This window comes from Typopeltis vanoorti, chromosome 14 (assembly GCF_054136105.1).
Source record: "Typopeltis vanoorti isolate ZY-2024b chromosome 14, IOZ_Tvanoo_1.0, whole genome shotgun sequence".
In the NCBI taxonomy this organism is placed as follows: Eukaryota; Metazoa; Arthropoda; class Arachnida; order Uropygi; family Thelyphonidae; genus Typopeltis; species Typopeltis vanoorti.
The window spans coordinates 119,501,707-119,525,234 of record NC_143562.1 but is presented as its reverse complement, the minus strand read 5'-3'; the positions used below and the strand labels follow the sequence as shown (position 1 = coordinate 119,525,234).

Genomic DNA, 23,528 nt, shown 5'->3' with positions numbered 1-23,528 from the left:
TTTGAGTCCTCATACAATAAATTGTCCTCTGTACCATCCAGTGCATTACTAATGCCACACTTCTTAAATGATTTCACCGCTGTCTCAGTTTTCACCGCATCCCATGAAGTTTTGACCCACTCACAAACTTGCAAAATGCTAGGCCTCTTCCTTCTTCCTGATGGCGTAACCTCAAAATCTGAAGGCTGCATCTAGCTGTTCCACTTCTTCATAAATCTCTTAAATGGTTTATTAATACAGACATCTAAAGGTTGAAGCTAACTAGTTAGATCTCCTGGAATTACAGCTAACTCGGTTTTCAATTCCTTGAGTTCATTTTTAACATCTTCTGTTGTGTGAGAACAAAACTGATCCCATACTAACAGGGCAGGCTTCTTCAACAAGGCACCTAAATAAATTTTATCTATCCATAACAATTACAGAAGTAATTACTCGAAGGATAATCTTTTCCTCCAGTTTTCATGTCACCTCTAATTCCTTTTACAGAACTCTTTCCTCCATTTCTGAACTTCAACAACCTCCAGAATATCTTGCAACCGTCTTGATATTTATTTTCTATGTTCTTATGAAAGTCCTCCCATGACTTTTGTTTAGCTAGTTTTACACATTGTCTAGCTTTTTTACATTTATCTCTGTATTCTTTAAGAGAACAAGCTGACTTATTTGCCAGGAACCTTTATGTTCTCTTCTTTTCTTTCACTGCCTCTTTAACTTCCTATGTCCATCATGGGGTTCTGAATTTTCTAACCTTACAGACAACCTCACCACATGCCTCTCTCCGGCTGAATCAGTGTTTTCTTCAGGGCTTGCCACTGAATCTCCACAGTTTGGTTCCTGTTTCCAAAGTCTCATTTTTTTTTCAATCATGTTTGTGTTATTTTAGTCTACAGTTCACATCTGAGAGCTTCTCAACTTTTGCTTTAAAACTTTCTTAAATGTTCTTCTTTTCAATATGAAATTCAATTTTATCCTGCTCAAGACTAAATGGTGATCACTTCCAATTTCAAATCCTCTGTACACTCTGGTATCCTGCATCAGGGAGAAAACATCACTATCAACAATAACATAGTCAATGAAACTTTTCTCATTCCTTACCTCTTCTCTCCATGTGAATTTGTGCACATTTTTATGTCAGAACATGGTGTTAGTGATAACCAGTCCATGTCCTGAGCAGAAATCCAACAGGTATTTGCCATTATTATTAGCTTTGCTCTTTTCTCCAAATTTCCCCAATATATTTTTGTATGTCTGACAATCATTTCCTACTCTGCTATTTAGATCCTCAACAAGGACCAACTTTTCCTTTTTCATTGTGTCAGTTCCTTTCTCTAAATCCTCAAAAAATTTCTCAACTTCTATCTTAGTAGAACCTTCTGTGGGACCATAGGCACAAATAAGTCTGATTGTCCAGTTCCCCATTCTGATATCTGTCCACATCTCTCTACTTGAGACTGCCTGCCTTTCAAGAAGATTAGCCTTGTATTTAGTGTTGAATACTATGGCTACTCCTTTTCCTTGCTTGTCATTCATGAATATAACATTTTGTATTTATTGCTCCGAAAGATCTCACTAGTTTTTGCCTTTTTTGTTTCGGTCACCTCTATTATGTCGATCTGGTATATATCCAATTCCTCAGCTAGTTCCATTTCTTTGCCATTCAGGCTTCTTATGTTGATAATTCTAATCTTGAACTCTGGTGATGTTGATTTGAAATGGATTTCAGGATTTGTTCCAGTAGTCGACTTTTTGCTGTTTGCCCTGGCGAAAACAACGTTGGCCATGTTAAACCGGGAAATGCTCCCAGCTGGCATGAAATGCTGTCATGTTGTACCATCATTTTTTAATTTGGTTTAAGCCAATAAGAATACAATTTAGTCAGCTAAATCCCAAATTGCTAGCCCATTCTCGTGGGTAGGAGACATCAAAGGCAAAATAAAAGTTCAATCCTATTGTAAAAAAATATGGAAATGAAATTTCACATTTGGTGCAAGCACCTTTACATATTTTGATTGACTGACTATAAGCAAAAGTATCGCTTACTTTAAAACTGGAGCATAATAGCGAAGCTAGCAGAAAATATATACATATCAATTTACCTCATAACTGTTTATTTCAAAATGTCATAACCAATTATACAAGGAAGCCAAGAAGGTTAAATTGCAAAGAACTGCAGATTATGATATAAAGAAAATAAATTTAGTGATATGATTAAAGATTTTTATATTATTATCTATAAATCAAAGTTGTAAAAGCACATCCTTCAGGCAATTTGTGAAGTATTCTACGAAATATGATTCTGAACAAAAATAAACATAATCTGTAATGTCAGTAGTGCATTCCCCCCCCCCCAAAAAAAATTAAAATAATTGTCTTGAATTAAGTTCAAGAACAAATAAAACGTATTGTTGACTAAGCGATTAGACAAAATTAGCACAAAAAATTAAAAATGACATTGGTTTTCCAAGGTAATGCAATATTTAAGTGAGAGAAGTATGCAAGGATCTCTTATTTCATCCTGGTATTACAAATTGTACAATAAAAGGAGAAAACAAAAATAAAATTAATTTCTCTAGTTTCAGTCTATCCAATATAACTAAGAGTCCAGTTACCCAGAACATCACAAGGAACTGTTTCTTGTTATAGGAAACTGAGATGCAGCTATGAATGCGAGTTAATCTGGTTAAGTGTTCTCTTCAGTGTGAAGGATTATCACATCTTCTAATGGACATGAAAGTCAAATTGCACTTCTCATTTATGTTCTTTAAACAGATAGCATGCATCGCATCCAGATTTTGCTGGGTGTGTATATATATATATACATCCTGGCCAGTTGGAAGGTTAATAAATGCTCAATTGTTACTAATAGGCAATTCAACTCATTATGAATGGAAAATGACAAAATGAAGTGCATCAGCTGTCAAAGAAGGCAAATGACATGCATATTCATAAAGTAATGTTACTCTCCTAGCATGAGACAATTAACCATATTCTTTTCCTACAGGAAAAAGTATAAATTTAAGAACTACTAGAAAGTTATATGCTATGTGAATTCTGCATTGAAATCAAGCTTACCATCAGTTGCATGATTTTTTAGCACATAACGGACAATATCTAAATTTTCCCATGCAATAAGGATTTCTACTGCACCCATTTCCAATGCTTTCAACGTATCATCCACACCAAAACAGTATTTTCCTGTGTCCTGGGATATTTCATCAAAATAACGACCTGCAGAAAAAAGGAAAGAGGTATGTTCTTCATGTCAAAATATGAAAATATTTTACTACATAAACTGAAATTAAAAATTTAAATGTTTTAATACCTAATACTTAATGTTACATGCATATCGCACACATACATTCAAATTAGCCCCAAAATTAGTCTTAGCTATGTGTACTTATCTAAATATAAGATAAGTTCTCCAGAGTTAAAAATAACATGGATGCAATTTCAGCTATTTCCATTAACAAGTATGACAACAAATGTATTCAAAAAGAATTGTAATGTAATTAACTGCCATACAACCAAGGCTCAAAAGGAGCAACAGCAAGAAATGTAACTTGCTTACATAGTTGTATAATTTTATGTATAATGGCACATGGACAAATAAATGAATACAATCAATTTTTGTTAGCTAATTATATAAATTTATGAGTAGCAGGAAAAATTACTGCAGTACAAGAGAAACTGAGAAGTGCATTTTTGTTCTAAATGAAGTAGTTTCTATTGTCTACCCTTCAAAATAACCAAACCTTGAATGGGTGTGGGTGCTAATAGACCCTTCAAATTATCTGACCAGCAAATTGCATTCCTAATGTAGCTGATAGTTGAGTGACTACTTATTCATAAAACAATATCTTTTAAAGAAAGCATTTAAATCTTTACTGATTTGGAACTTAAAAATCCATTCTTTTTCAGCCTCATTCTCAACAGATCAACTTCCTCCACTCAGTTCTGTCCAAGGCCACTTTTCTCCTCTAGCCCAAGGTCCCCTCTCAAGCTGTCCAAAGTCATCGTTTAGGTCTCCTCTTACTTCAATTACCTGGTGACCATCTCCAGCACTCTCCTTCCCCACATAGCATTTATCTTGCCACATAACTTAACCAAACCACCTCAGCCTTGATTTCCTCATCTTCCCCGATACTTGAGTTATTTTCATTGTTTCCCTGATCAGCGAGTTTTTGATATTGTCCAATCTTGTTGCACCACTTGCAAGTCTCAGCTTTCTCATTTCTGCTACATCCATTCTCTTCTCCCATCTTTTGGTCATCTGCCAGGCATCACTGCTATACATCAGTGCATGTCCTACAACAATTTTGAAGATCTTTTAACATGCTACACACTTATGTATCACACAAGATACCTGAAACCTTCTTCCAGTTTATCTGGAAAAGATAAACTTTGGACACATGATCCTAGATATGTGAACCTATACACTTGTAGCATGCCTGTGCCCTGTAAAGGGCACAGGCACAACATATACTGTCCTATTTCTACTGGTCCTCAAACCACTGTCTTCCAAATGTTTCCTCCATTATTCAAGTCTTTCTTCTGCTTCCTGCTCAGACTTTGTGCAAATTACCACATCACCAAGGGTGACTCAATTCTTACTATCTCTGTCAACACATCCAAGAGCATAACAAATAAGAAGGGGTCAAAGTTGACTCTTGATGAACCCTGACTTTTACTGGGAATGCCCTGCTCCACATCTCACCCTTGTTTTACTAATATCATACATGTCTTGAAAAAGATGTACAAACTTCTCTGGAATCATTTTCTTTCTCATGCTTCTATCTTTTTTGTTGGAACTCTAATAGAGACCTTTTCCAAATCAATGAAGACCAGAAAAAGTTTGTATTACTCTCCAAGAACTTTTCTATGAGCTGTCTTAGAGCAAAGATGGCATCAACTTTCTCTGACCAGGCATAAACCCAAACTGCTCTTTGCTAATTGATGCCCAAATCTCACAATCTTTCTTATTCTTTCCCATACCTTCATAGTGTAACTCATGAATATAATTCCTCTGTAGTTGCTACAGGACTGGATATCACCTCTACTCTAATATATTGGAACCAGTATTCTTTCTCCCCCCCACTCTCGCCAGCATTTTCTCTGTTTCAATGATTCTGTTCAAGTCGTTCTTTAATAAAGACATGCCCAGTTTCTTGGAAGTTCTGTTGTCGTCTTAAGAAGATTGTTTGTTCGATTATGTATTTCTCTTGTTGAGTCTCAGTCTAGTTCAGAGTAGGTATCTGAATCTGTTGGATTTCTGCTCAGGACATGGACTGGTTATTACTAACACCATGTTCCAACATAAAAATGTGCACATTCAAGAAAAAATGAAAGAGTTTGAGAACAGGAATCAAACCTCGGAGATTCAGTGGCAAACTCTGAAGAAAACATTGATTCTGCCAGAGGCATGTGGTGAGGTTGTCTGCAAGGATAAAAAAATCAGAACTCCCTGGTGGACACAGGAAGTTAAAGAAGAAAGCATATCAAAAGTTCCTGTCAAATATGTCAGCTTGTGCTCTTAGAGAATACAGAGACAAATGCAAAAATGGTAAACACTGTGTAAAACTAGCTAAACAAAAGTCATGGGAGGACTTTGGCAAGAATATAGAAAATAAATATCAAGAAGGTGGCAAAATATTCTGCAGGTTGTTGAACAAGCTTAGGAATGGAGGAAGGAGTGCTGTAAAAGGAGTTAGAGATAAAGGTGACATGAAAACTGGGAGAAAAAGATATCCTTGAAGTATGGAGTAATTACTTTGAAAAACTGCTAAATGAAACAAGCAGTGATGACAGCACAGTGGTAAAAAACACTAACCAGGCATGCAGTCAGGAATACATATCCATACTTGAAGTAGAAAAAGCCACCAAAGGCTTGAAATGTGGAAAGGCAGCAGGAGTAGATGATATTCGACCAGAAATGCTGAAGTATGGTGGTACAAGAGTCTTACAGTGGCAGCACTGAATAGTTCAGAAAGCCTGGACAGAGGGACGAATTCCCGAAGATTGGAGTAGAGCTCTCATAGTACCAATATATAAAAAGGGAAATAAAACTGAATGTGAGAGAGGTATTTTCCTACTGAGTGTTCCTGGCAAGATCTATGCAAGTATACTTGAGAAACGGTTGAGAAGAATTGTGGAAGAAAAGCTTGGTGAAGAACAAGCTGGATTCAGGCCAAATAGAGGCTGTCAGGATCAGATCTTCACTTTACGATAAATAGTCGAGAAAGCATGGGAATATAACAAAGATCTGTATTTAAGTTTTGTCGATTTGGAAAAGGCATATGACAAGGTGCCAAGAGAAAAGCTATTCAATAAGCTACAGTTATATGGTGTCAATAGGGCATTATATCAAGCAATACTTAGTCTTTATTTGAGTTGTAAGTCAGCAGTTAGAATTGAAGGAAGTTCAGGAAGATGGTTTAATGTTAAATCTGGTGTGAGACAAGGATGCACATTATCCCCTCTGTTATTCATTATCTATATGGATCACATTATGAAGGAAAGTGGTATTAAACATATCAAAATTGGAGATGTTAATGTCAGCTCTTTGCTTTATGCAGATGATGTTATACTTCTAAATAAATCCGCTACAAGTCTGCAATATTCTCTGACTAAATCGAATAGCTGTTGTAATAGATATGGTATGAAGGTCAGCAATAAAAAGACAAAGACAATGAAAATGGGCAGAATCATTGAAAATGTCAACTGTGTTATGAATGGAAAACCTGTGGAACAAGTGAACGATTTCAGCTACTTAGGCACGATTTTTACTGAAGATGGTAAATTAAATATAGAAATAGACAACAGAATCAGCAAAGCTGGTATGGTAGGAATTGAATTTCTCTTATTCCATATGAATTTATTCAATTGAATAAATTCATATGGAATAAGAGAAATTAGTCAGAAAACTAAATTAGCTGTATACAAGACAGTGTTCAAACCAGTTTTAACTTATGGATCCGAGAGCTGGGTCAGAAGTAAAACACTTGACCAAGACTAGAGACCGCAGAAAGATTATAAGTGTGAACAGATGATGGCATCAATGGCAATATAATATTAAAAACGAGGATATTAGGAAAGAACTTGACATTGTCGGCATCCAGGAATGTGTTAGCAGAGCTAATCTCAGGTGGTATGGTCACTTAAACAGAATGGGCAAAGAAAGATTAGCAAAAACCCAGAGGAAGACAAAAGATATAGGTGGATTGATAAGGTACAAGGTGCCTTAGACGATAGAAATATAAGATCTGATAATGTTGGAGTCTTCACAAGTAAGAGACTGATTTGGAGGAAAATTGTAGATAGGAAGTTAGTAATGATGTAATTTTTTCATGTAGTACTATCATATCCTGTACATCCCTTGAGGGTACATAGCAGGAATTTGATGATGATTTCCATACTTCTATGAGGATGTTATCAGGTCCAATCTCCTTTCTGTTTCTTCATCTTCCTCCACTTCCATTTCTGTTATATCAGGAATTGGCCCCATGACCAGATCTCCCTCAGCTATTTGTATATTCTTATTTCATTCATTAATTTCTCAAAATACTCTTTCCATATATCTAACATACTGATTTCTTCATACAGAAGAGTACCATCCTTTCCCTTAATGACTGGCCTCATGACTAGTGCTCCTCTATCCTTTTATATATCCTTATTAATTTCATTCATTTCTCAAAATACTCTGTTCATTTAACATAGATTTCTTCATACAGAACTATCCTCGACCTCAATCAACCTGGCTTGGTATATATATCTATACTTTTCCACGCCTTTTGTCTGGCCTTCCTGAAGGCCTTTTTGACACCTTCATTACCCAGACTTTCGTACAGGTTAACATAGGCTTTAGATCTTGCTACTGATCTCTTTGCCTTCTCTATATTATGTTCTGATGTTCTCCTCACCTACACTAGTGGCCAAAATTGTGGAAACCTTTTGAAAAAAGTGTATTTTTGAGGTTTGATGGCTCATAACACCACTTTTGTTTGGTGTAATACCATAAAATTATATATCAACAGAAAGATAATTTAATCAAGAACGTAATGCAACAAAGTTTGTTCAGTTATCTGTATTCTATGAAAAGTTGTAGCCAAATAACCAGAAAAAAGAAGCACAACTTGCTTAGGTTGATATGAAGTAGCTTTCCTTCATTTGAATGTAGCCAATGAGCATGAGTGTTTAGAGAGCCAATCAGGTGTCATCTTGTTTTGGCAATGAGCCAATAAGGTCACAGTAGGATTCAGCTATTGATGTTATGTATTGGAGCTGAGAGGAGGACATTTGTCAGTGTGTTACTGGTCACCTAGAAAGCAATGTAAAATAGTACTATTAAATGAACAAGGCTACAGTTATGAAGAAATTAGAAGAAAAATTGGTGGAAATTAACCAAAGGTGGCATTTCTAAATTTTTGAAGAGGTATAAAGAGACTCAGTCACTACAAAACCAGACTGTAAAGGCAGGAAAAGGTGCACAACAGCAAGTGATGATAGAAGAATTGAGAGATTGTGGCTACATGACAGAAGAAAATCATCTGGGTGTATACAAGATGAAATGGCGCAATACAATGTGAAGTTGAGTACAAGAACAGTTCGGTGCAGACTGCAGGAATTTGGCTTAAATGCTAGAATTCCACGAAAAAAGCCATTTTTATCTCTCAAACAAAGGTTGAAAAGATTAAATTGGGCTAAAACCCATGTTAACTAGACAGCGGAACAATGGGATAGTGTTATTTGGAGTGATGACACCAAAATCTCCCTGTTTGGTAGTGATGGCATAAAATATGTAAGGAGAAGAATCGGAGATTTGCATCCTGATTGCATTACACCTACCATGAAACACCTACTTAGTGTTATGATCTGGGGTTGTATGACCTCAAAAGGTGTGGGCAGAATTTGCATGATTAATGGGAATATAAATGCCCAAAAATACATAAATGAAATACTTGAGCCCAAACTGAATCCTTCCACACGTGATCTTTTCCAAGATAATGAAGCATTTATATTTCAACAGGATTCCGCTCCATGTCATGTTGCTGCTGTGCGCAAAAAGTGGTTTCAAGATAATCATATTCCACTGCTGGAATGGCCTGGGAATAGCCCAGACCTTAACCCAATTGAAAATCGATGGAGCCAACTAAAGAAACTTGTTAGTTAGAAGCAACCCAGCAATAAAACCCAATTAATAGAAGCAATAATTCAATCTTGGTTTCACATTATAACAGCTGCAGAACTAAAAAACTTGGTTCACTCCACGGGAAGGCGTTGAAGGGCCGTTAATTAACCTTTAGCGTTAATTAACAGTAAAGGTTACCCAACTAAGTATTAAACTCACATTGTGAGAATTTTTGTATATCTTATTTTTTCTGTGTGTTTTACTTTTCTTCTTTATAACTGCTGTTCTAATAAAAAAATCCTTCATAAAAGTTATTGCATTACAAAATTATCTTTCCATTGATATTCCTGTTTTCTGACCCAACATCTCTTTCCCAATATAATGATGATACAACATGGATGTTTTTCATTTTGTTTTCCTATTTTTCACCTCCCATTGGTTTTCATTTTCAGCAATCATTGCTTATACCTTCTTGATGAACTCTTCTCTTGCACTCTCTTGTTTTAATAATCCCTTTTGCTCGTTTGTTTTATCCCTTTTATTTCCACACGACATAGTAGAAGCCTGTACTGATCTGCCACTGCCTCTCCTGGTATTACTTTACAATCATTTATCTCCTTCACATATCCTCTTTTACAGATTATATGGTCCACCTGGTAGTGCCTCCCCAAAATGTTGTGCATACCCATGGTTTGCTGTAAAAGGTGTTCAAATATAGCAGGATTCCCTTCCATTGCAAAATCTGCAATCCTAATTGCAATCCAAACCTTCAATGTTCCTTTTGCTGACTCCATGTCTTCTTTGCATCGTCTCCCCACCTTCATGACTTTCACCAACATAACCATTAAGGTTTGCAAACAAACTGTTAAAAATACATTATTTTTCATAAATTAAGGTCTGTTCGTTGTTTAATACATGTAATTAAAAATCACTGCAAAATTGATATGGTTTTTCTTGGTAGGAAATCTCATTTGCCCAAACAACATGATCACATTTCCATATGACAGAACACTAGTATATTATTACAGAATTTGCAAAAATGTACTGAAGGCTTGGGTTGGAGTGTTTGGCCAGCTGTTTATGATCTTGGAAATAAGACACTAATATATAAAATATTAAATAAAAATGCAATATATAATATAATAAAAACCCATTAATATGAAAATAAGACATGAGTTATACGGAGGATTTGAAATAGGAAGTAATTGCTATTTAGTTTTGAGTAGGATAAATTTGAATTTCATATTGAAATAAAGGGTGTGCAAGAAAGTTTTTAAATGAATCAATGTTGAGCAGCTTTCAGAGGTGAATTGTAGACTTAAATACACCAATTTCATTTCTTCTTGAATGGCTGAACACAAGAACCAAACCTTGGATATTCAATGGTAAATTGTGAAGAAAACATTAACTAATTCAGTCAGAAAGGTATGTGGTGAAGTTGTCTGTAGTGATAGAAAAATCAGAACTCTGTGGTGGACTCAGGAAGTTAAAGAGACAGTCAAGGAAAAGAAGAAAAAGCATACTGAAAGTTCCTGGCAAGTAAGTCAGCTTGTGCTCTTAGGGAATACAGAGAAAATTGTAAGCAAGCTAAGCTATGTCAAAGTAGCTAAATAAAAGTCATGGGAAGACTGGTAAGAATATGGAAAATAAACATTAGGAAAAAACTTAGAAATGGAGGAAAAAGTACTATAAGAGGAATCAGTGATAAATGTGACATGAAAACTGAAGATAGATATTCCAGATATCTGGAGTTAATTACTTTGAAAGATTTCTAAAATGGACAAATATCCTAGAGGAATAATTTATACACTTGGTTGATTTTATTATACACAGGCCATTCTCAATGCAAAAGAAATCCCCACTCATTACATGCTGTTCCTAACAAAGTGGCTACTCACTGTTAGATCTGTCATGTCACACTTAATATACAGATTTTTTTTTTTTTTTTTTTTTTTAAAGAAGTCAGTATAAAAATTTTCAATAAAAGCTATTCTTGAGTATTAAATTTGTAGGACAAATGATTTTTTTTTAAATTTTATCACTTAGTCTTAGAAACTTTTCCATTAAATATAGAAATCCATCACTTTTTTTTTTTTTTTTTAAAGACAACTTTTACCTTCATGAGAGAAGAAGGCAAAATTATCTTCACTGCCTTTTTATAAACTCTACTGAATGGTATTTTGTAATTTTTGGCATCTCAATGATCTTCAACTATCCTATGCACATAAAAAAGCAACAATATTCCTTGAAGGCAAGCTTCATTTCATGAAATACTGTTGTCTAATTTAGTGTTGCCATTTTGATATTATTGAAAAAGTTTTAATTGTATTCCATCATAACATATTTTTAAGAAGCAAACTATATTCTCACAGAATTTCTTCAATGCAGTTATAGTAGGTATTTATTAACACTGACTGTTTTGCTAACCTTGTTTGCAAGGTTAGCAAAACAAGTGTTTGATGCCAAGATGGCAGGAAAGAGACCCAGAAGAAGATTAAGTTTTTTAATGAAAATGGCAAGTTAAATCTGGAAATAGACAACAAAATAAGCAAAGCTGATATGGTGAGTAGCCAGTTGAATAAATTTATATGGAATAATTGAGAAATTAGCCAGAGAGTTGGATTAGAAATAAAGCACTTGTTCAGAGACTAGAGACCACAGATATGAGGATTCTGAGAAAAATCAGGAGTGAACTGATGGCATCAATGGCAGAATCATATTAAAAATGAGAATATTAGAAAGGAACTTGACATTCAAGAATGTGTCAGCACAGCTAATCTAAAAGGTAGCATGTTTACTTAAATAGAATGGGTGAGAAAAAGTTAGAACAGGTGTTTGATGACAATGGCAAGAGGCTCAGAGGAAGACCAAGATCTAGGTTGACTGATTCAGTCAGAAGTGCCTTAGAAGCAGGAAATATTAGATATGAAAATATTGGAGTGCTTACAACTAATAGACTGATTTGGAGGAAAATTGTTGATAGGAGATTATTAATCATGTAAACTTAATCATATAGTGCTGTCATAATAAGCTGAACACCCCTTGAGAGTACATATCAGGAAATTGATGATATATGAAGTACTTTCGTAGCACAAATGAGAGTTTCATACCATGAGCAAATTAGCCCAGGTACCTATGTAATTTACAGACAGATTCAGTTGACTATAGATGGCACTGTTGCCAGGAACCGTTGCATATTAACAGTGCAAATACAACTCCAAGTAGTAATAAAAATCATGCACAAGAAAAAGGAATGAAGCAACAAAAATAATTCCACCAAAATGCACTTTAGTCACTAAAAGCATACATCAGTTAAGAGAAAGCAAATGCTAACTCACCAGTTCCTGGCCCTCAAAAAGTGTACAGTATAATATGGTAAGTATTACTTAAATACATCTTATCAATTTTTTTCTTCTTCAAATTAATATGTCAGGTCTCCAGTATTTTCAGATCTTATACATTTGTCTTCTAATACACTACCAGCTTTCCTCTCTTGCTGTGATTAAGTGACCAATGAGAAGAGTGACACTTCTTAGGTTCTTGCCTATTTTCATAATCTTTTTTTTGATTTTTGTGCCAAATTTTCTTTACAGTAGTCATTTAATTTATTCAGTTCCAAAAAGTACTGAATTTAGGATTTTAACATATACATGAAATTGAATATTTCCAATTTTAATATTAGATTTAATGCTACTTTCCTTCAGAATGTGATCCATGTGGATACAACAGAGATGACATGCACTCTTAACCTTGCACTCGATTTTACATCAAAGCACCTTCCTGTACCACCTTCAATTCTAAGTGACAAGTTAGACTATTGGTGCTCTCAATGTGTTGCATTATTTATTTGTGGTGTGTTTGAACACCTCTCATTTAGCACTTTATTGATGCTTTTCATATCGACAAAACTTAAATACAGATTGTTATATTTTATGATTTGACAATGTTGCAAAGCAAAAATCTGGTTCCTTAGAAATTGCTGTTTATCATGAACCAAGCTTGTACATCAAATTTCTGTCCAATTTCTTGTAGAAACTCTTCAGGTACACTGCTTGGAAAGAAGTCAACAGGCATCCCTATGGGAAAGGTGCATTGTGCCATGTAACGAGTCACATTTTTGTATAAATTGGAGGAACATGATGCTCCCAAGTCAGTGCAATATGCCCAGGTGAAATGGCTGCAAGAAGGAAACTGACAGAGTTTGAAAGAAGTGTTGTGATGGAATGCCATGTTGCAGGCCTATCTGTTCAGCAAACTGGGACATCCTGGGTCAACAATCAGTGATACCATAGTGAGATGGAAATGTAGGGAATCAACTGCAAATGCTACCCACAGTGGACAACTCACACTTATTGAATGTGACCTGTAGGGTGCTACAGAGAATAATATGTAAAAACTGGCATTCGTCAGCTGATATGTTGAATGCAATTCTGGACATTGATGAATATGAATCTGCACTAAAAAAACATTCAGAATCACAATATGCAAGCCCCACATTACCCAAACCAACATGTGGCATAGTCTTCAGTAGTGCAAAGAGCATGTACAGTAGGCCGTGGAAAGTTGTATTATGGAGCAGCAAATCATGGAACATTCTCTACCAAGCAGATGGACAGGTGTGGCAGATGTCCAGTGAATGTCTCTTAGCAGCATGCATAATGCCAACTATGAAATTTGGAGGCAGCAGTGTAATGATATGGTCCTGTTTTTCCTGGTTTGACCTTGGGCCTGTTTGTGGTGCCTATGAATATTGAAATCTGAGAAGTATCTGAACATTCTGGACAATACAATGCATCTTACTTTGTCGTCTCTTTCAGTAGAGTTGAGATCAAAGCCTTCATCTCAACCCTACTGAACATCTGTGGGATGAACTGGAGTGATGGGTGAGAAATCAAGGGATGTCTGCCCTACTACAGTACCACATCTCAATTACATGCCTACAGGAAGAATGGTACAAAATTCTCATTGTTATCATACACTTGTGGAAAGTATGCCCCATAAGACTGCTGCAGTCATTGCAGCAAAAGGTCCTACATCTTATTATGGTGGGCCCACCATAATAAGATGTAGCTGTTTGTTCCTCACACTATAGTGTCCATTGACTTCTTCCTAAGCAGTATGTCAGTATGAAATACTCAATAGAGAAATTCCCCTAATTCTTATATACACCCCCCCCCCTTGCATTCCTTTTATAAATGTATATGAAGGCCAATAGCATCACGAAGTACGAAGGGGGAGGATATGAAGAAATCTGTAAGAGACACATTACTATATAGCAAGTTCATAGACACAGAGAAATAGTTTAGGGTGAATAGTTTGTTTCAGTGAATTTGCTAAATTTAGAACAGCATGTATATGCCCATGGACATTTGGTTAGGACTTTCAGTAATTTTATAGCAAGAGATTGATATATATATATATATATATATGATCATTTTCAGGTGAGTCACAAAATGTAAAAGACTTCTGTGAAGTTCTTTCTTTAGAAGAAGAGACTTCACAGAAATCATTTTATTAAAATAGAACTGCTTGTCTCACTACAGTGAGACAAGCTATGAAGACTTGAAAAAATTAATATTGCAGTGACACTGTTGGACCAATAATGTGAAATATTGGAGTAGATATATTTTTTCTCTGCTAATACACAGTGCAACTTCCTTCATGATTAAAACAATCAGGATTTAACCACATGATTTCCATTTGACCTTATTAATTTGTCCAAATATATTGTTAACTACTAAACTTTCAAGCAAGCACACTGTCATTTCACTTGTGCTCAAAAAAATAGTACTTTTAGATTTGGAGGATGACATGCTATGCTCTGCTTCAATGTTATACAGCACTCACCAAAAATGTAGGTCAAATACAGAAATAAATATTTATATAGATTTCACTAATATTTTGTCAAGTCCTGTTTTCAGAATGGCAATCATAGTAGGGGTTGCTCTTCTGGAAAACCAAGAGACAGCATTAATCACTGTTACCGTTTCTTGCTGACTGAAGTATGAATTACCAACACTGCTTCAATGCTCAGATAAGATACTAGAACATTTGAGAAGATTGTTTTGTCAAAAAGAAGACTGGTTGCCTCTGTTTTGACTTTAAATAAATATGTTGCTTAAAAGTATTTACTAAAATAACTTACTTTACGAAACTTCCATAGTTTCTACATTCAGCTTTGAAATAATGCTGGATCTAATATCCACTTTACTTATATAATGTTGCTTAATATATTATGAAGCATCAAAATTTTATTAAATTTTGCTAATCAAATTTAGCATTATTCCAGAAAACTACTGAACCCACTCAAGGCAGTATTTTCAGAAGTGTTTTCTTGCCAGTTAAGTTTCAGACTAATATGATGTCAAGGGCCTCTACAACATTTACACAGCAGTTCTGTAGGCAGGTTATATAGACAGTCTGAGTTAGTGTATGGGAAGTATCTTCATGTATGGGCAAGTCACTATTCAACATTTCACAGATTGCCATTTAAAGCCCTTTGCCTTCAATAACCAAGGAGGACAATACTGTTAAAAGCTGAAAGCCAGTAAGATGGTGCTGATCTTATTGTTCCAGAGATCGATCTCATGACATGACAGATAAAAAAACCTGAGGTGTGAGCACTTAAGCCATACTGAAATACAGTATTCTGTTGTATACAGTAATGCATGTTGCCATCTGCATCTATAAAGATCCAGACAGGTTTCTGCAAGATGGTTAGTTTCTAATTACCAGCAGGCTTTGTCAAGTGATCTGATTTGTATTTCATCATGCTATGTCTAAAGTAGAAATTAGGAGCATAGTTTCATTTTGGTGAAATTACTGTACTGTGTTAAAATAACTTTAATTACCTTCGTATTAAACTTATCACCTAAATTATACACACCAAAAAAAAGTATCACTGATTTGGTCATCCATTATTCTAGTGGCCTGACCCCTGGTGAGGGGAAAAAACTACAAATCTAATCCTGTTTTACATGGCTAGAGAAAAAATTCCAATGAACTTTTAATGATACAGCATTTAAAATAAGGACCAAAGTTTTAATAAAGTAAGACAAGATCCTCAAGTATTACAGTTGTAATAATTATTATGGCCTGTTAGAACAAAAATGTGTGCTAAATATTTGCCATCCATATTCTTGAGATTTTTTTAAGGCACCATTATTGAGTTTAAGGTTGTTGATTAGAATTTCCCAAACTTTAAAGATGCATCCATATGGTGTAAGGAACAGGCCTTTCAAGTGAATTTGGTGCACAGTATCAGGGAATAATTAAAAAGGCAAATTTACCAGTTATTTAATTTAATGTGTTTCTTTTTCCAGATAAGAATTGCATGTGTAGCTTAGGTTATGGTACAACCCCCGGTTAAGCCTGGGAATCCTTGGAGTTGAATAGGTTCTTTAATTTTGCAAGAGGTTTAAAAGTGGCATTAAAGTTGTATTTGTATACTTTTGTTTTTTCTGATAATCCTTTGATGTATGGAATTCGCTAAGGTTTTATTGCAATCTAATTTATTTTAAAGTGCAGACTTCAATTCTTTCTGTTGATAGTATTTTTGCTGTAGCCATTTTTTTTTTTTTTTTTTTTTTAGAATGGTACAATTGATAACATCTAGTTTTTGTGCTATGAGTTTAGGTATCCAGAAAGAGCAATCTTCTGAATTTCAGTGAATTGTATGCATTTGTGCTGTTTATTCATATGGCTGAGGAAGACGTCTAAATTTTGCTGCCATAGGCCAGATTTTTTCACCATAGGTCAGGTCAGTAAAGTAACTGGTTGAACAAATTAGTGATAATTGGCATTCTCCACAATAATAATACTAGAGCCTGTGTAGCTCAGTGGAAGTGGTGTTTACATTCCTTAGTGCTAAACCGCCCAAAGAAAGAGCATCACGAGTTTGATTCTAATTGCAGACTAGAGGAACTTTTTCTAAGCCTTTTTTCAACCAGTTCCTGAGTTAATCTCTGGCACAGGCAAGCGGGTTTTTTCTCCCGGAAACTCAGGTTTTCATCCTATAAACTTAAGAAAATCGACCACAGAATCCACACTATTTTCAGTATATTAAAAATATTGTGTTAGGGTTAGGTACCACGAAATGGTGGCACTTGTTAGCCGTCTCTTCACTGCATGCCGCTTAATTAGTGATAGCTTTGGATCAGATATCTTTGATTGGCTACCAGTGGAGATTGAACTGCCCACTATGTGGGTAGTCTCCAAAGGTTAGATAGGGCTAAAACAGCCTCACATACTCCCTATATGGGAATAAAAGGTGTTAGCTGATTTTTTTTTTTTTTTTAATTGTAACTTGTTTCTCTGTGTGATGTATGCAACACGTGCACATGTCTGTGTAAGCCTACCCATGGTACAAAATGTACTAGTAGGAGCAGTGAGCGTGCCAACAATTTTAACATAATGTTAAAACAGGAAGCAATCTTCAAAATTTTATCAAAATGAATGCTGATCACCAAGATGAATACTAAAAGAAAGGATAGGAGTATAGTTTGATATATGGAAAGCAGCAACTTCAGTTTTATTTAGATTAGGTTTTAAACATCACTAAAAATGTAATTAAGTTTTGATTTGTCCTACGGTATTCTCTGCAACTTCAAAAGAGGAGTTCTGACTACAATTGCAATGTCATCTTTATACATACATTTCTCTGAGAAAAGTAGTAGAGATGTCAGATGTAGACTGCAAAGCAATGAGGCTAGCATAGATCCATGTAGGAACCATTCCGTTGCTTACAGAATTTACTTTTGGCATTACTGGAATATACCTGAATCCATTTGTCTGACAGCATATTTATAAGATTATTAATCTTGAGAAAAACAGTGATCTAAGAATTTCAGGGTTAGGCCCTATCAAATCAAGCTGCTGAAAGTTCTTTAGTCATTTATCACAGTCTATCATTAGGCATTTATCAAAACCATTTCCAACATAGGCGATCGAGGCCAACACTGATCACCACTTCTGTTAGTCCTGAATCCAGCTGAGACACCAAATGTTAGAGAAAAGTGAGTAGCTCAACACTAAACATGAAAAAATCTTTATGAATGAAAGCCACTTTCAAGTAAGCAATTTCAAAATCGAATAAACTGGTACCTATCAGCCCAAGATTCTACAGGAAAGGGAGTACAGGATTTCTGAGAGATGTCGGTTAACAGAGAAGCTACTTTTTTGTTGAAGATGAAGATCAGAGTAGGAAAGGAATTCAACATAGTGCTTTGAGAAAATGTGAAGGAAAATAGCTAATAATTCTAAGTAATAGGATTTTTGCTCGAAACATGAATTGGTTCCAACTACTATAAAAATAATGCATATATGCATGTGGAGAGAACATACACAACAAGGGACGTTTCCAACTATTACTGTTAATCATGATATCTTCGCACTGGTTTGGAACACAATGGTAGCATACAGGGGGAACAGAAAGTGACAACTTAGTCAAAAATGATAGAAGTGAGTATTCAAGTTCCGAAAAGAATTGAATCTAACAACTAAGATGCAAAGTCTACTTGCATATGAAAATATTACTAAAGCAGATAAATGTGGAAAGAACAAAACTTTGAGACTTGACATCAAAATGTAAACAACAGATTTGATCTAGCAAGGGAAGTATGTGGTGAAGTTGTCAGTAAACAAAGACAAGAATCTCATAGTAGCCAAAACCAAAGAAGTCGTTCATTTAAATTCTATGTATTTCATCCACATGGTCATTTGGATGGTTAAAACTGCTGAGAAAATTGAAGCTGTTGTAATTTGGGGTTGTCAAGATTAGACCTCATGACTCAAGGAAAAATTTTCAGAATACAGTAATAATTTCTATTTAAGCTTTGATCTTTAAAAAATATAAAAATCACTGAAGAAAGAACTCAAACACTAAATTTGTATGACATAAATGAACTTTAAAAAGGAACAATATAGCCTATATTTAATGCTTATGCATAGTACAAGAATGTAAATAATAGAAGAGTAAAGAATCTACATGGATCACATTCAACTCAAAAGGATAACATATCCAATATTTACAAGGATTCAGGCTCTCTTTATGATACTATTCTCTTAAATAATATATCTGCTAAAGTTAAAATCATTGTGAACGTCTTCAGGCAGAAGATAATCTGCACTGCCTAGGAGACGAGCCTTATTGCTGGATGCCCAATGTGGTTTGAAAATAATCAAAAATTCTGATACAGCAGAGTTACCAAATTATCCATTCATGGTTCACAAGTGCTACAGGTTTTCAATCCTTAATTCATGGATGGAACTACCATTAAAAAAAATAGAGGGGCGAGATGTGCAATTATTGCTCATGTATTCTAATTAACTGATTAAAGTTGAGAAAACTAAGAATGTCATTTTCACTTTTCGGCCACCTTTAAAGGAAAAACAGGAGATTTAAGAATAACTGAAATAGGTAATTTTAAAACTGTTCCAATCCTGTTTTAAAATTATCCAAATACAACTGTTATAAGCAAATATACATGCACTCGCTTACCAATTAATTTTTTTTCTTGAATAAATTTGACATTAGACAGCACTTCAGCAGATAGTTCAATTGCTTGATTAAACCCATTTTCACCACCATAGGATACATCCACAAGTTTCAAAACTTTTGCTTGTAACCTCTATAAAAGAAAAGTTTAATTTTTTAAAATAGTAACAAAAAAGCCCTGACTGAAGAACCTGCAAAATATTAGATATAGTGAACGGTGGAATTTACTGAATTATATATCCAAAGTAATATTTAAAAATACAGGCTAATGCATGATTATGTGGATAAATACTGCAACATAGTACAACTATATATGACAAAAGACTCCCATTTTCTAGGAAAGTTGGCTCTAAACAGGTAACTATTAAAGCTTCCCTAACTTCTCCAGCAAATTTGTATAGTCATAACAAGCTTCTCCTCCTTCATTCCATCTGCTTTGGATCAGTCCTATTCAGACTATTAGCATCTATTTTAAGCTGTATATACCACTGATATCTACAGGTTTTGCAATTTATGGTATGTGTGTATGGTGCACATGGTGGGGGGAGTTTGTAGGATATTTGCTATTTAGCGATACATTTCTTTTTTTAGTGGTGGCTGAATTTGAATAAATACCTTTTAGTTTCATACTTTTATATGTAAACATTTCTTCAATGTATAATGAAAATCCATTACTTTTTTTGTAATCATAAATTTAATAATATTACACACGAGAAATGATAGTTGAAATTTGCAAAAAGGACTTGTCTCTAATTTAGTTTATTTCTGTAGCATAAACTTGAGAGAAAATATTGAACTTTCTGATGTTTTCACACAATTAAAGAACTGTAGTCTCGTTTACAAGAAGTGACTTTCATGTCACCACCAGGATGCTTACTGCGCCAGGCAGTAGTGCAGTTGCATGAAATTTGCACTTCTCTAAGAGGAAGTTGAATTAAGGAGAGAGAATAACAGAACAGTTGAATTGATGAGAACAGACTATGTTCTGAAAAGTTGGAAGTTTAAGGGAGATATATAGCTTCAAGAAATTCTTAAACCAAAAAGGGGAAAAAGAGCATTATGAGGAAAACAGTTATCCAAAACTTAACAGATGAATTTCTTTCAAAGAAAGCTAAGTTGTAGTTAGATAAAAGGGATATATAATTTCTCTTGAAATAATAGACAGCGCCTTTTGATATGTTATGCAGCAAACATTCTGGTTAAGAACTGTAAAATGAAAGATGAATACTTTTTCTGTTCAAAGATAAGGAAGTATGTCCACAAGGAAAAAGGAAACTTTAAAATTATCTTAATTCAAGGAAATAGAAATGCAACTGCTATTGCAGAGAAGATATAAAAGAAGAAATACATTCTTTCTGGTGAAAAGTTGTGCGCAAATTATCTTTTAGCTTTCAAAGAAAAATATATGAGCTAATTAGATTTCTATGGCTGCTGTTTAGAGCAGAAGCTGTTCTTATAAGTTTGTGTATTCTCATCAAATCCAATGATCTTGAAGAAATCATGTGTGATGTTTAAGTTCTTTAACTTTGTTATTAAGTTTGTAGGCATTTTTCTCTTTTTTTTATTTTTAATGCAAATCTGTATATTGCACTTGCAAAACAAACATTTTACACACACACTGTTAAAGCAATACCATAAATTTACACTAACATTCATGGTTTGTAAAAGATATTTTGTATTTTGTCTCTCACTCAATCTCTTAACTTATAATATCCTGGATCCAAATCTCTGATATTAACTAAAAAAGTTTATGAACAACTCAGGCATATTAATTTAGTATATAAATGAAAACAGTTTCTACACATAAAAAATCAATATGTTTTCTACTTGTGGAAATACTACCTTAAACTTAATGAGTCCAAATACAATTTATAATTTGATTTTCAGTATTTAGGTATTTTTCCTGATATGGAATGAAGTTCGCCAAAATCTTAATAAAGCAATAGCCAGTTATCGCAAATTGCATGAAAAGATGAAAAAGGCGAGCACCATTCAAACATTTTTACTTAACTTTTTTTGTAAAAAAGTAGCCCAATCAAATGTTTAGACATTAAATAAAAATGTAAGCAACTGATTTTTATTAATTGATTACTTTATCCTCTAATTTTTTTCTCCTATAAATTTACGCTAACTGATGGCATCATAGTATAAAGATTCCACAAAGGAATGGCATGTGTTAAAAAAAAAAAACTTTAAGACCAAAATGTTAACTACGCTGGTATCCAAAAGCTAAGGATGAACTAAACTTTTACCTGTATATGAAAAAAAAATTTCATGACTACAGCCAAATGTGGACAAATTTATTGCCAGCATACTAATAAACTATATTACTGCACAAAAATGTGTTATAAATTTCATCATCATCAAATTCCTGACATGTACCCTCAAGGGATGTACAGATATGATAGTACTACATGAAAAATTTACATCATTACTAACTCCCTATCTACAATTTTCATCCAAATCAGTCTGTTAGTTCAAGACTCCAACATTATCAGATCTTGTATTTTTATCGTCTAAGGCACTTTGTACCATATCAATCCACCTATATCTTGGTCTTCCTCTGGGTCGTTTTCCTGCCAACCTGGCAGAGAACACTTGTTCTGCTAATCTTTCCTCGCCCATTCTATTTAAGTGACCATACCACCTGAGATTAGCTCTGCTAACACATTCCTGGATGCCAACAATGTCAAGTTCTTTCCTAATAGCCTCGTTTTTAATATGATATTGCCATTGATGCCATCTGTTCATGCCCCTAATCTTTCTCAGGACTCTCATATCTGCGGTCTCTAGTCTTTGGTCAAGTGTTTTACTTCTGACCCAGCTCTCAGATCCATAAGTTAAAACTGGATTGAACACTGTCTTGTATAAAGCTAATTTAGTGTTCTGACTAATTTCTCCCTTATTCCATATGAATTTATTTAATCGACTTCCTACCATACCAGCTATGTTGATTCTGTTGTCTATTTCCATATTTAATTTACCATCTTCACTAAAAATCGTGCCTAAGTAGTCGAAATGTTTTACTTGTTCCACAGGTTCCCCGTTCACAACACAGTCGACATTTTCAACAATTCTACCTATTTTCATTGTCTTTGTCTTTTTAATGCTGACCTTCATACCATATCTATACAACAGTTATTCAATTTAGTCAAGGAATCTTGCAAACTTGTAGCGGATTTATTTAGTAGTATAACATCGTCCGCATAAAGCAAAGAGCTGACATTAACATCTCCAATTCTGATATGTTTAATACCACTTTCCTTCATAATGTGATCCATATAGATAACAATTAACAGAAGGGATAATGTACATCCTTGTTCATGAAAGGTTACATCACACAATATTTGTGCTTAGTCAAACTGACTCACAATGTTATGAACTGTTCATGGATCTCTCCAACTCTTTAGATGAGAAAATTCGGAAAGTCTTAGATAAAATGATTAATACCAGTTTCGCTAAAGCATTTAACAAAAGCTGACAGACCCAGATTAAGAAATTTAACCACCTTTATACCACCCACAATGAGTTTAAACCTTCTCTACCAGACAACCAAGTTATTCTTAATTTCTCAAACCACATCTTAAAGAAACCTGAAATCGATATTCTCAAGAAAGGTTTCAACTATGCAATAGCTCCTCAACAGATTCCTAAGGTAGATTTCATCTGTAGTCTAGAAAAAGGAATCTCATTATTCTCATAGAATCTCATTACCCCTTCACACAGCAAATGATCTAAGACTAAAAAGTTGTATAATATTTTCCTCTCCCTATTCCACAAAACAAAACTTCTCATCACTAGATAAAAGAACTATTTGTGAATTAAAAAACAACAAAGACATTATAATACTTAAAGCAGATAAAGGAAACAGTACTGTAATACTGAACTCAATGGACTATGAGGATAAAG

The 23,528-nt window shown here is 34.5% G+C and overlaps 1 protein-coding gene across 1 annotated transcript in view; it reads right to left on the bottom strand.

The window, feature by feature from the left end:
- Positions 1-23,528, bottom strand: part of eRF1 (eukaryotic release factor 1) — a 254,647-nt gene that overhangs the window by 95,682 nt on the left and 135,437 nt on the right. The window contains exons 6-7 of the mRNA XM_090404490.1: positions 19,623-19,752; positions 3,073-3,228 (exon numbers count right to left, since the gene is read on the bottom strand). Coding sequence (XP_090260616.1) covers positions 3,073-3,228; positions 19,623-19,752 — 286 coding nt within the window. The remainder of the gene's footprint in view (positions 1-3,072; positions 3,229-19,622; positions 19,753-23,528) is intronic.